A 9781-nucleotide genomic window follows, 5' to 3' on the forward strand; every position below is an offset into this window, starting at 1 on the left:
GTAAGCAGACCAGAAGAGATTGTGGAAGTCCATGTAGATATTTTTTATGAATATGCATTATTTTTAAGAGATCCATTAGAAATGATATAATTGTCAACATTTTGACAAATATTGTGTATGTGCATGTGTGTATGTGTACACCTAGGATGCATGTCTGTCACATAACAGCAGGCTTTTTGCTTTTAACCCTGCTGTTTTGCTGCAGCCACAAGAATGACAGAGTGTCTACAATAGCATTTTATTCAGCTGTTCTTGTTTGTGCCAACATCTGAGATTCATTGTCCAGCAGACCAGTCCAGCTGACTTTTTACTTTAAAAACATCTTAATAAATATAAATGCTTCCTAGAAGGAAATGGGGTCTTTCTTTTCTTTAAATAAATTAAAAAACCTTGTGTAAGTGACAGATCTGTGAGTGGAAAATGGCTAGATTCATTCAAGCTGCTAGGAAGAATAAATTAACTCATATAATCTGTTAAATATAATCTCATATGATATCTGTTTAATTAGCTATTTAGATTTATAGTTTAGAATAAAATAATCATCTTAAATAAGATCACAGAATACCAGTAATCCATCAGTACACAAATCCAAAAGATACTCATCATAAAACCAGTTTTATCGTGAGCTCAGCCTGAGTATAATTTGGATAGTACTTGGACTGCAAACAGTTAGCCTATTCAGACTGATCCAAACATCCTCCTTATCCAAACACCAGCCCTGGGTAGATGTATATTGGTGCCAGGAAAAGCTCAAGAGTGACTGAGTGGATGCTATTTTAATAAATTGACTCACATATACTTTTTTTATTGCTCACTATGTTGTGTCTCACAATTACACAACAACATTTTGTACAATTCTTGGCAAACTCCACACATCTGTCAATACATGTTTTTAACAAGTGTATTAGTACAGTACAACATGTAACAGAGGTTAATATGCATAACCATTTATGTTCTGGTCATGTTACTAACTACTCATTTGAATTTTACTTAAGGTAAAATAATACTATATTTTTTTTGTATTCATTTTCATTTTTCTGAAGTTACAATTCTTTGAACAGTTAAAGTGTATTAGTATTATTCAACACATTCCCAAAAGAAAGAATTCACCAGCCCTCCCACCCACAGAGCAGGTACTTTTGCTCCCTTGTCAACCAGCCTTAGATGAACGTGGTCCCATCAGGATACAACTGTTTTGGGATCGGACCTGGAAACCAGGGGCTGTGAGTTGGCAATTATGCCATGTAAAACTACTTATTACTAGCTTATATTAAATAACACAGTATTATTTTATTTAGGCTTTATTTATGGTTAAGGGGCATTACTCAACACAGACAAATTTTTAGCAAAGATTACTCCAAATTACTTTGTGTATAGATTCAAAAACACTCTGAATACATGATTCCTGTTGCACCACTGCGATGCCTTCTGAAGAGCAACACATATTAATATTAAAACACTGTAATATTGACTAAAAGAGTTCTGTTCTTTTTGTATTTCTACAAATACCTGTTAGGAAAATCCCCAAAGCCTGCAAAGAGAATTTAGGTGTCCTATTCCATATGTGGTTTTCACATGATTATAATAATTCAGATAGGAAAAAAGATTGTGTATTGCATATTTTATTAACACTTGTAATGTTTACTTATTTCTTTCTCCACAATTTGTATATTAGATATATACACAGATTCTGTACATTCCATATACATGTATTTATCTTCAAACCATACATAGAAATCGATTCATATGCATGATCTATAGTATCAGATAAAAACATGAGCTATTTATCTGTAGCATCCAAGCCATCGGTTTCAATCATGTAAACATTATAACAATGCAGAACTGTTCCTGAAATACTGTGGATAATATTTTGAACACTTGTGTACAGAGTTAGCATGATCTCTATAAGCTTATTGCAACTGGGTTATTTTCAATGCAATGATTTCAAGCACATGTGACCCCGGTGTTAATACTGAGCTTTTCCTATAATCATACTGTTTTAATTGTGCAATCTTGGAAACCATACAGTCAAAAAATTGGTAAAAAAAATTAGTTAGAAGGTCACACCCTGCACCACACTAAAGAAATATCCTTTAGCAAGACTACAAAAACACAACCAACAGGGATTCGACAAAGCTTTTACAGCAGCTATTTAGAAATATGAAGGAGGACTGATAAAGGCAAAAAGGATGCTGTTTGATGCAGTTGTTGTAACCTCCAAAATAATGTCATATACAAGTACACCTTATTTTGCCTTTTACATTCCCTCGGGCCTAAGGATTTGTCTGCATTATTAGAATGTTAGTGTCTACACAGTGGGGTAAGTGAACAGTTGGTTTCCTTCCCTTTAAAAATGTGTTTAGAACGAGGGTGTACACTACTGTATATTTATACACTATATTTACACACTGTCCTGTTCAAACTATTCTTTGCCTTTATCTGTCATCCTCAGTATAAAGAAAACCATACAAAATGAGTCACGGAGTCGGGTTTCAGCACTTGTTACTTTAAATGCATGCAAATGATCTTTTAAAAAAATAATAATAATCAAATAATCTAAACATTCGATAGTTTTCCTATTGGAGATAAATCCACTAGGATTGTATTATAAGTTCATGAGGATCCAAAACTATTGTAAACCTGACAATTGTTCTACAAAACTGCATGTTTTATAGTAAATGTTATACTATGGTTAGTAAAGTGCTTAAAGTTAAATGAAACTTATGGGTTTGGACCTTATTTATATTCGATTTGTTATTTTTTTTTTTTTTTAGCATTTCTGTATTCTAGATGTTATTTTGAATCAGAATGACATCGTACTACACACTGTAATATCATGTGAGTACTTCTTTGCTTATCAATGAACTGGCATCTTACTTGAGGTGTATTACCACCTCACTCCTCTGCTCACAGGATCCTGCCCGAGACAAAGTGTTTACTGAAGGCTGTGTCTGAAAAACTTCTACCAATCAACATTTTGTATGCTGAAACATCGCTTTCTATCGTAGGATCCACTGGCCTCAAGGTTTATATGGAACAAGCTAAGAAGGGATGCCATGCTATTAACTGACCACCATTCAATCCTCAGCACCAAGAAGCAGCAAACACATCTTCTTCATTACATATAAATGTTGATCTGACTGAATACAGTCTACTAAGCTTACCACAGTAGCTAAGTGTCATGGCTTATTAGCCACAAGCTCTCAGTTTTCCAATCAGGATGAAGCTCCGTCCTCATCCGAGCTCTTTCAGCATTACATCAAGCAGCATCCTCAGACAACAAAGAATACAAAGGAAGAAGGATGGACAAGCAGACAACCCCACATCCCCATTATTTGCAACAGCAGTAAGCCACCGTTTTCCTCTTTCTCCTTCTGTCCCATATATGGACTCCTCCTCAGCCGGTTCTCTGTCAATACCACTGTGTTCTTTTTCTTGCTGAGGAGTTGGAGAGAGGGATACACATATCTCAACATGGCAGTTCAAGGCCAGCCATTTAGAAAGGACATCAGAGGTGTAGGTAAGTAGAGCTGTTGGGGAGGAGTGGCCTGACGGGAAGACAGAGGGATTTGGTGTTTCCTGGAAACTCTGTTTACACACAGATAATAAAGACTCATTGTGGGAACAGTAATATAGAGCCAAGTGATTCAGCAGTGTTAAGCTGCCACTAGCAAGAGTTCAAAATCCACAAATGCCCTAGCACTGAAGTAAAGTGCTGCCTTTCTGTAGAACTCAACACTACACCAGGTTTTCTAAAATGTGTTGTTGTAGAATAATAAAGTGATTATATGTACACTAAGCACCACAAACATAAATAAAGCACATCACTGATCAATCTTCAGTATGACAGAGCAGAGTTAATTGTTTAAAGGAGGTTCTAACTAATATATATATATATATATATATATATATATATATATATATATATATATATATATATATATATATATATATACATACATATTTGTCTTGTCCAATGGCATATTTGTCTTGTCCAAAGGCATCTTGACCAAAACTAGGTCAAGATGCCTTTGAACCATAGCTGTGGGTCTCGGATTTTTTCTGGGAATTTATTACAGTGGTGGAAATAAAAACAGATGTACATTTATTGGTGAAAAGGTCAAGTTTAGAAACAGCTATAGCTTTATTATGTGAAATTTATTTTGCAGTTAAAGTACAATAACTTCCCTACAATAAGTTTGAGAAGCTCTGGTTACAAATTATGAGCTTAGTATAACTTCAGATAACAGATTTTCTGACTATAAAAAATAATTAATTACAAAATAATTGTTGTTCATACCTCTTCCCAAATGGTATTAAGATGACTGATCAGTTCAGTGATAAACTTGTATTTGATGTGAATCAATTCAATATGCTGCAGGAGTTGCTTCCATGAGTCAGCCAGGAGGAAGGCTGCACTGGATACGCAGCACTACACACACACAGAGACACACATACAAACACACACAAACACACACACACATGTGCACACACACACACACACACACACACACACACACACACACACACACACACACACACACACACACACACACACACACACACACTTAGAACTAGAAATGGTCAACTTTGCATTATTCATACTAGTTCAAACGTAAATACAAAGCATGTGGACAACGTAAACATTTCCAATACGCCAGAGACGACATACTAAGACTAAATTCCCAAGTTTGTAGGCAGAGCTGTCCACAGAGTGTTTTTCATCTTGTAAATAAAATATTTTATGAACTAACTGACATATACTTTACAATAAATAGTCACATAATTCAGAACTAGCTGTGAGAGATAATATATAAAGGAAATAAAACAATTAGTTATTTTTGTAATTATTAATTAAGTACCTAGTTTGCAATTATGGATGGGTTTTACAATTATGCAGGTTTTAACTTCTTTAAGTTCTGTAGACATTTATTTGCTTACTTTTTTAACCACCAGATATTAACGCATAACGGATCACAGTAACTGTATACAAAAGGAATCTGGCTGACAAAGAGTCAGACAAAGGACCCCTTATACTGTAAAATAATTTCCATGCATTCACTCAGTACATATTTCTTTTGTGTACATAAACCGAGTATATAAACATTCAGCTAATTATTTACATGTATGCAATCATTTGGTAAACAGCATAATAAAGAGTTAAAGCTCATTTATGAACCTGAGAGCACACATTTGAGGTCTATTTGTTACTAAAGGTGGGCCTCATTTATCAACATTTTAAAATATATTCCGATTCACCTATTTATTACCATATGCACTTGTATTTGTTTATAAATGGTAATCACTTGTAAATTATCTGGTGCAGGCACAGCACAGCTAATTTGTATTTATTTACGTTCACAGAACTCAAAGGCAAAATTCACAGTTTAAAAAGAGTAAAATGGCAACTAAATGGCAAAAAAAGAAAACTTTCTCAAAGGCAGAAGTGGGAGTACAACGCTGTGCAAAAGGCTTAGGCACATGCAAAAAAAAAAAAAACACTTTTTTTACACAGCATATTATTAGTAGTAAAGAGTATAAAGTATAGAGTAGTAAATGATACAAAGTCGATATTTTGTGTGACAAACTTTTGCTTTTATATATAAATAAATCCTAAGACCGGGGGAAACATTCCAAGTATTTGTATTTCTTGCTGGTGGATCATAACCAGATTGTAAGAACTGCTTCAAAATGTCAAAAGAAAAAGCAAAAAAAAAAAAAAAACCCCAGAGATTGGCAATTTATTGAAAACTGCATTTAAACTCAAAGAGGCTGTTCATCGGCTCATCAAAAGTTTAATCCATAGCCCAAAAATACCCACAACAGAACTAAAAGTATCAAAAAAGGTCTTAGTAGTGAGTGGCCCTACCATTCTTGTTGCTAACTTCAAACATTTGTTTCCTGCTTGATGCAACTGCTTCCTGGAGGCTGGTGGGAACGTTGCTCCATGTGGTGAAGATGCAGCCACAGTCTGGAACTGATGTCTGTTTTTGTAAACCTCCCTTGCCATTCATCCCCTAACATTCTCAAAGGGATTTAGATCAAGGGAACACGCAGGATGCTCCAGAAGTTCAACGTTATTCAACGTATCCTGAATTGGTTATTGGGCTGCAGACAGCTTCAGTAATGGCCTTAATTTGGTTGGAGGATCAGCCTGTGACTTCATGTAAAGCCCGTCGGTTCCTCCAGCTCAGTGCAGGTGAAATTTTTTTGGGTCTGCCACGGTCTCGGGATCTTTTAAGAAATTTAAAAGATGGACTTACTGCGTACCAACCTCAGCAGTAACGGCACGTTGCAACAGCCCTTGCTTCTGCAGCTCAACAATCCAAAATCAGAAAGCCTTTTTGCTTTTGCCATCAGAAGATCATGTTTGAGTTTAAATGTAGTTTTTTGATAAATTTCCTAATCACTATTATTATCTCTTGCTCTTGTTTCTTCTTTTGGCATTTTGAAGAAGTACTTACAACCTGGTTACGATCCACCAGTGCAAAGTGTGAATACTTGTAATATTTTCCCTGGTATTAAGATTTTGTTAAAATATATATATATATATATATATATATATATATATATATATATATATATATATATGTACAGTTCCTCCCGAGACTTTGGCTGTTGCTCTTACTCCATGTTGAGCAGGCTTTATTACATTTCTTTGTCTATTATATGGTCTTTTATATGTTGCCTTTCTTTACTGACTAACATCTGTCTGTAACATTTAATTTAATGTTGAAAAAGTAATATTTGAAGTTATAAAATGTTTTTCAACATATGCAGAAGTCATAAAATAAACATCTATAACAAAATTTCTAATAAGAAACATGGTGCTTTGCACAATACTCTCTTTTACTTATGTAAGACTTTACACACCCTCAAATTTATTATTTTGCGTTGTCTATCTGTTTTTTTTTATAGATTTCTTTTTATATTTTTGTCACTAATATTGTCTGGATTTGTTAAAAAAATCTTAAATCTGTTTGTAATTAAAATTAATAATAAATTTAAAATTAACAGTGTATTCAAATAAAATAATGTATTAAAATAACTCAGTAGTCATAAATCCTTTGCAATTTATAGAATTTGAACCTCATTAATCAAAATTTACATTAGTTAGTCTCCTTTTCATAAATTGACATACAGTGAGAGGCATTAAAAGGATACAAACATTTTTCTAAATTTACAGAATTTTTATAAATACAATACTACATTTCTTGCATAAATGAATGAATTAAGAATAAGTGCATTTCTATATAGGTGGATAAATGATTGTGATTAAACCTACTTAATTCAAACAACCAGTCTAATATTTTAATACCTAAAAGAATTTAACATTAAAACAAATAATAGTTTGAGATTTTCTACACTGTAACAAAACATCTTTTGTACCACTTGTTTATACTTTACATGGTAATATGAATGTTGTGTGCGTTTAAAAATAATTTAAACTAGATTTGTAAAGTTCGGTGTTTTTGGAGGCAAGTGGGCAGAAAGCTAGGGTGCCAAAACATTTAGAGGTAATTGGAGACGAGCATGTGATGTCATCCGAATACTCTTGAGGAAGTGTTTTGATATATCACATTCCCATGTTGTGCTAATTATTTTTTTCACGTGACGTCATCAGAATACGGAGGCTCCCCTCATTGTTCTGAGTGTTTTCATATGTCACATGTCCATGTTGGAAAAATATTTGATATTGCATGTATTGTGGGCGGGGCTGCGGGACCACCCTAAAGGAGCTGGCCAAGTTTGGTGTAGATAGTTCGAAAGCTTGCCGAGTTATAAACCTCCAAAGTTTATAATGGGAGTCTATGGGGAAAAAAGGCCACTTTGAGACCCGGTACCGCAAGTACCGGTACTCCAATCGCTTAGAAAAGTAATATCAACAAACCTCAGACCAGGGTTTACAACAGATCCGAATTTGGTGCAGGTAGCACGAAAGAGGAGTAGCAATTAATAAAGAGTTGGCTAAGAAAAATAACTCCAGTAGCATAAAATATGCTACTGGAGTTAAATAAAGCCAACATAATAATTGTATAATAACTCTGAGCTTGTATTACTGTCTGAATAGATTTTCGGAGCTGGTTCACCATGCCTCCGAGTTTGAAAGTGCGTGTATGTGTGTTGTGAATCCCGTGTGACCCTGAGCAGTCACTGTGAGTCATTAACCAATGAGTAATTCACATCATGCACATGTAACACACTAAAGGAACAAAAAGTTGAAGATGACAAGCAGATGTACAGTTTAGTACACAGGATGCTGTGATGGAAGCACAAACCACTGTCTGATAAACACTTCCTCACCGAGTCTTCACACTGAGTGCTGCCATTGAAATGATGCTGTACGTAGTAGTTTTTTGGAAAAACTTCGCGCTGAAACGAAGATACAAAATGAACATAAATCACTTCAGTCTCTGACATAACTCTCACTCTTGTTTCCAACTCTCACACTGTCCCAAATATAATAAACAAATGAAACATTCTGTACAATATAACAAACAGGCACATTGACTCACAAATCCCTTGTTTTCTTCATCCTTGATAGTGTCCTGCAAATTATTGATTGTTGCTCTCTTCAAATCATCGCACGCGCTTCCTCGAACAGTGAAGACTGATAGAAGCAATAAAACTAAAAGGCAGATAGAGGAATAATTTAATCACACACGTTGGCTCTAACATGTATTTCCAGACGACAGAGCAATATTCACATCTCCGTGCACACACGTCGCTGCTACAAGGTGTCTTTACTGTAACGTTGTTTCTTTAAAACCTACATGTTAATAATGCTTACCTGTCGGTAACATGCTTCTATCGGCCAATCCACTCTGTTTTACCCATCGTCCCACTTTATGGCGACTGAAAGTTTAATGATTGTCGATAAAAATCAGAGGCGCTTTCCGTGTGCGTGACAATGTCGTGCTCGGGAGCACACCCCTTTTTTGCGCGCACTCTCTTTCTTTCCTTCTGAGGCTTGTGTTTAGTGTGCAGTTCTGGTACTTTCCTTTCAAATACTTTTCAATTCTATCCTTTCGTTTTTACTTTCACTCTGTTCCCCCTTGTCTACCCCCTTTCTCCTTTTCTTCATTCAACCCTGGCCTACACACAGTAGCTGCAGCCAGTGTGCAAGTCCTGGACACTCCAGCCCCTAATACCCCGCTCCAGTTCTCTCCTCCCTTTCCTTTCACCACTTCTCCCCTCCTCCGTCACTTTCATGCTCTCAGTCGGGCTGAAAACAAGCACATGCCAGTACAGGCTTTTTTTTTCTTTTCTTTTCAGCTCCCTCTACGAAAGGGTCTGTTTCAATGACTAAAAGCGTGCTTGTTAGTCATCTCTGTTGGATGAGCAATTTAAGTCACTCCAGGGCATCATGTGCTCTCTGTGCAGTGACCCAGTTTGTTGACACTTTCTTCAGTTCTGCACACTTCCCAGCTTGGTGCACCAAAAGTAATCCCCTTATCCACACCCCTACTTCATGGTTTGTCCAAAACATTTTTGTAGACCAAACTGTCTTATTCTGGTTACTCCTGTGGTACCATGACTTTTACAACACCTTTGTGTTTTATTGTGTATGGGACCATTCAGTGCTCATTGTTTATTACTTTGTGATAATAAAATGATGGGGCATATCATTATCATATCATTATATCATCTTACTATCATTTTTTCAATTTCTGATCAAAGTTTTTAGGTTTACTCTAAAAGCTAATTAAAGGTTGATCACGTGCAACTTCCCAGGTTGAAGATACAATGCATTCTAAAGGTATGTGATGTGGTAGCCAAG

General features: G+C 35.5%; 1 protein-coding gene across 1 annotated transcript; it reads right to left on the reverse strand.

Moving 5' to 3' along the window:
- Positions 1-1606: 1606 nt before the first annotated feature.
- Positions 1607-9172, reverse strand: zgc:174888 (uncharacterized protein LOC558116 homolog). The gene is made up of 5 exons (XM_027148136.2): positions 8792-9172; positions 8517-8629; positions 8305-8373; positions 4301-4432; positions 1607-3588 (listed from the first exon to the last, which is right to left on the reverse strand). The coding sequence occupies exons 1-5, from the start codon at positions 8802-8804 to the stop codon at positions 3235-3237; spliced, it is 681 nt and encodes a 226-aa protein (XP_027003937.1). The 5' UTR covers positions 8805-9172; the 3' UTR covers positions 1607-3234.
- Positions 9173-9781: the final 609 nt, after the last annotated feature.

This window comes from Tachysurus fulvidraco, chromosome 3 (genome assembly GCF_022655615.1).
Source record: "Tachysurus fulvidraco isolate hzauxx_2018 chromosome 3, HZAU_PFXX_2.0, whole genome shotgun sequence".
Taxonomy (NCBI): Eukaryota; Metazoa; Chordata; class Actinopteri; order Siluriformes; family Bagridae; genus Tachysurus; species Tachysurus fulvidraco.

Bases quoted from the DNA above. Each gene is read 5' to 3' on its own strand.
- zgc:174888 (XM_027148136.2), bottom strand. The intron at 8,374-8,516 runs GTGAGTCAATGT...TCTTCGTTTCAG, and splicing joins ATGAAGAAAACAAGGGATTT to CGCGAAGTTTTTCCAAAAAA. The intron at 4,433-8,304 runs GTGAGGAAGTGT...GTGTGTGTGTAG, and splicing joins GCACTCAGTGTGAAGACTCG to TGCTGCGTATCCAGTGCAGC.